This window comes from Neovison vison, chromosome 5, assembly GCF_020171115.1.
Source record: "Neovison vison isolate M4711 chromosome 5, ASM_NN_V1, whole genome shotgun sequence".
Lineage (NCBI taxonomy): Eukaryota > Metazoa > Chordata > Mammalia > Carnivora > Mustelidae > Neogale > Neogale vison.
Window position 1 is genome coordinate 23,983,193 of NC_058095.1, and position 4,619 is coordinate 23,987,811.

The following is a 4,619-nucleotide window of genomic DNA, read 5'->3' on the forward strand; positions in this document are numbered from 1 at the left end:
GCAGTCCTTGTTAGGTGAACTTGGTCTTGCCTGGATTTCTTGTTGGTATTCTGGGGGAGGGGCCTGTTGAGTGATTCTCAAGTGTCTTTGTCCCAGGCGGAATTGCACCGCCCTTAGCAGGGGCCGGGCTGAGTGATCCGCTCGGCTTTGCTTTCAGGAGCTTTTGTTCCCTGAGCGCTTTCCGTAGAGTTCCGGAGGACAGGAATACAAATGGTGGCCTCCTGGTCTCCGGCCCGGAGGAGCTGAGAGCCCAAGGCCCCGCTCCCCAGTGAGCCCTCAGCGAACAGCTCCTAGTAACTCGCGTCTGCCTAACCTCCGGCCGCGCTCCGAGTTCACCGAGCTTGTGACCGGTTCAAGGCAACTCCGAGCTGCGAGCTTACTGTCGGCTCTGTCTCTGTAGCTGGCTTTCCCGTTCCAATATCCGCAAGCTCTGCAACACTCAGACACCCCCGATCCTTCTGTGACGCTGCGGGACCTGAGGTCACGCCGACCCCGCATGGGCTTCGCCCCGGTTTAGCCTCTGGAGCGATGTCCTTCAGCTGAACAGACTTTTTAAAGTCCTGATTTTGTGCTCCGTTGCTCCGCCGCTTGCCAGGAGCCGGCCCCTCCCCCTGGGGTCTATCTTCCCATCCCTTTGGATTCACTTCTCTGCCAGTCCTACCTTTCAGATAGTGGTTGTTTTTCTGTTTCTAGAATTGCTGTTCTTCTTCTCTTTGATATGCCGATGGATTTGCAGGTGTTTGCAATCTTTAGATAAGCTCTCTAGCTGATCTCCTGCTAGCTGAAGTAGTCTCAGCCTACTACTTCTCCGCCATCTTGACTCCTCTTGGTGGTATTTTAATAGGGATTACATTCATTGTCCAGATTGTTCTAGGTAGCATAGAGATTTTCACAATATTTTTTTTTCCAATCCATGAATATGGAATATTCTTCCATTTCTTTGTTTCTTCCTTATTTTCTTTCATGTGTATTCTATAGTTTTCTGAGTACAGATTCTTTTTCTCTTTGCTTAGGTTTATTCCTAGGTATCTTATGGTTTTGTGTGTGATCATAAATGGGATTGACTGCATTTCTCTTTCTTCTGTCTTGTTGGTGTAAAGAAATGCAACTGATCTGTGCATTGATTTTATATACTGACACTTTTACTGAATTCCTGTATAAGTTCCAGCAGTTTTGGGGTGAAGTCTTTTGGATTTTCCACATAAAGTATCATATCATCTGCAAAGAGTGAGAGTTTGACTTTGTCTATTCGGATGCCTTTTATCTCTTTTTGTTGTCTGATTGCTGAGGCTAGGACTTCTAGTACTATGCTGAACATCAGTGATGATAGAGGACATCCCTGGAAACAAACTGAGGGTTGCTGGAGTGGAGGGGGGTGGGAGGGTTGGGTGGGTGGGTGATGGACATTGGGGAGGGTATGTGCTATGGTGAGCAGTGTGAATTGTCTAAGACTGATGAATCACAAACCTTTACCCTTGAAACAAATAATACAGTATATGTTATTTTTAAAAAAAGATAATGGAGTTCATTTTTTTGTACTTAGATTTTTTGCACACATATTATCAAATGGGGGTAGTGTAGAATAATACCCTTTTTTTTGCAAAGTGAATTGGAGGGGCACCTGGATGGCTCAGTTGGTTAAGCATCTGACTCTTGATTTTGGCTCAGGCCACCATCCCAGGGATTGAGCCCTGCATCAGGCTCCATGCTACGTTTAGATTTCTTTCTTTTCCTCTCCCACTGCCCCTCTCTCTCCCTCTTCCTCTGTGAAGGAGAGTGTGCTCTCTCTTGCTTTCAAAAATAATAAAAAATTAAAATTAAATATAATATTAATAATATTATTTAATAATATAAAATAAAAAATTAAAATAAGTTTAAAATTTTTTTTAATCAATTGGAAGGCAAAAATCACAATTTTTTTCCTAAGTTAAGGAAATTTTATATTACATGAAAGCTATATTTACACTGACAGTTTAAAATAATTTGTACAAGAATTATTTGAGCCTAGAGCCTACACCAGGAAGTACATTACTGACTATCTCCTGCCCCCTTTTATTTTTTCAGTTGTAGTTGGTTTATTTGGTTTGGAGACTGTTCTTGAATCGATTGTTCAGACTTAGAAGCATATAGTATACCAAAGTTATTTGATTTATTTTTGACCTGCTGCCTTTCACTTCTTAATTGTGTTTATCTTGGTATTTTTCTTACTTATTTGCCATATATTTATTCCTTTGCAATATACTTACAAGGACTTATGATACATTCTTCTGTTGTTTCTATTTACTAACTATTCACTTTTACTTTTAGCATCATATTTCTCCAAATCTCTTCATACAGGTTGTTGGTGGGAGGACCTTATTCCTTGATTCTAGGGAACACTGGAAGACAGGATTTATATATCTTTCACAAGAAGGGGGAGTACCAAGGTAGTAGTAGTGTAACTCACCGGGAACTTGGGTGAGGACATTGAGGTGAAGAAAGAGGGATAATGAGTTAGGTATGGTCTAAGGAGTGGGAAAATACTCACTAGAGACACTTAGGAATTTACCTGGGGCTAGGCATTTGAGAGGGAGTTGATATATTTTTCTTGAATAACTAAGTTGAGAACAGTGATCTCTTTCAGAGACCTATGGACCTAGAATCCAGGACCAATGGAACAGCTGTTACTGAGTTTATCCTGCTTGGCTTAGTGGAGACACAAGTGCTACAACCAGTTGTCTTTGTAGTCTTCTTTTTTGCCTACCTGGTCACAGTTGGAGGCAACCTCAGCATCTTGGCTGCCATCTTCATAGAGCCTAAACTCCACACTCCCATGTACTTCTTCCTGGGAAACCTATCAGTGCTGGATGTTGGGTGCATCACCGTCACTGTTCCCTCAATGTTGGCTCGTCTCCTGTCCAACAAGCATACAATTCCCTATGGAGCCTGCCTCACACAGCTTTTCTTCTTTCATCAGTTGGCTGGTGTGGACTGCTTCTTACTGACAGCCATGGCCTATGACCGATTCCTGGCTATCTGCCAGCCCCTAACCTACAGCACCAGAATGAGCCAGACAGTCCAGAGGATATTGGTAGCTGTGTCCTGGGCTTTAGCTTTCACCAATGCACTGACCCACACAGTAGCCATAGCCACACTCAACTTCTGTGGTCCCAATGTGATCAATCACTTCTATTGTGACCTCCCACAGCTCTTTCAGCTCTCCTGCTCCAGCACTCAGCTAAACGAGCTGCTGCTCTTCAGTCTGGGCATCCTCATGGCAGGTGCACCTGTGATTCTCATTGTCACCTCCTACATCCATGTGGCAGCTGCAGTCCTACGAATCCGCTCTGCTGAGGGCAGAAAGAAAGCTTTCTCTACATGTGGCTCCCACCTCACTGTGGTGGGCATATTCTATGGGACAGGTGTCTTCAGCTACATGAGGCTGGGCTCAGTGGAGGCTTCAGACAAGGACAAAGGGATCGGCATCCTCAACACTGTCATTAGCCCCATGCTGAACCCACTCATTTACAGCCTCCGGAACCCTGATGTGCAGGGGGCTCTGCGGCAGGTGCTCACAGGGAAAAGAGCCCTTGTATGAGGAGTGATTTAGGAGGGTAGAACCGCAGCAATTTTTTCCTTCTCTCCTAGCTCCTTGAGCAAAATGACTTCTGTTAGGAAGCAAGACTTCTTGTTCCCCAGGGAGGCTCTACGTAATAATATGTGTGCAGGTTCTGTTGACCAGAATCCTTGGCTAGTTGCCTTTTGGTCCTAGATACCCTTTCCACACCAGATGGAGGTGGGACCCAGGAAGTTCTGCAAGCTGGGAGACTCATGGTCCTACAGGTAACCTTTATTTATTTTCTGCTGAAGACCCCAAAAAGACTCCAGTAAAGATTCTCTCCAAACTGGGATATGGAAAGTCACAGCTTGGTACCAAGTGTTAGTACATCCACCTGTCCGGGTTTCCCTGAAACAGCTTCCCCAACTTGCTTTGACACCAGGGTCCCACACAAGATTCTAGACCTAGTACAGTATAATTTGAGACATTGAGTACTCTGTCTACATTGCAAGATTCTAGGTATTAAACAGTGAGAGTTTATACTTCCTTTGGGACTTTTTTTTCCCTAAAATAGAAACACCATTCATTGATTTTAATTTCCCATTAGAAATTATGTTTATAAAAATGAAAAAAAACAAAATTTTGCCAGTAGAAAATGAAAGTCAAATCTTCACCCTCTCTACCCAAACCCTTCATAATTCAATTTCCAGAAGAAACCGCTATTAAGAATTTGGTAAAAAAAAAAAAAAAAAAAAAAAAAGAATTTGGAGGCACCTGGATGGCTCAGTGAGTTGGGTCTCTGCCTTCAGCTTGGGTCATGATCTCAGGGTCCTAGGATCGAGCACCACATCAGGCTGTCTGCTTGGCAGGGAGCCTGCTTCCCTCTCTCTCTCTGCCTGCTGCTCTGCCTACTTGTGATCTCTCTCTCTGTGTCAAATTAAAAAAAAAAAAGAATTTGAGGGGTTTGAAGTGGCGGGGGGGTGGGAGGTTGTGGTACCAGGTGGTGGGTATTATAGAGGGCACGGCTTGCATGGAGCACTGGGTGTGGTGAAAAAATAATGAATACTGTTTTTCTGAAAAT

The 4,619-nt window shown here is 43.9% G+C and overlaps 1 protein-coding gene across 1 annotated transcript; it reads left to right on the forward strand.

The window, feature by feature from the left end:
• The first annotated feature begins 2,620 nt into the window (after nucleotides 1–2,620).
• LOC122907641 (olfactory receptor 3A2-like) lies at nucleotides 2,621–3,577 on the forward strand. Its single transcript, XM_044250452.1, has one exon. It carries the CDS (start codon nucleotides 2,630–2,632, stop codon nucleotides 3,575–3,577), a length of 948 nt encoding a protein of 315 aa, XP_044106387.1. The 5' UTR covers nucleotides 2,621–2,629.
• Nucleotides 3,578–4,619: the final 1,042 nt, after the last annotated feature.

Bases quoted from the DNA above. Each gene is read 5' to 3' on its own strand.
- LOC122907641 (XM_044250452.1), top strand. From the start codon at position 2,630: ATGGACCTAGAATCCAGGACCAATGGAACAGCTGTTACTGAGTTTATC.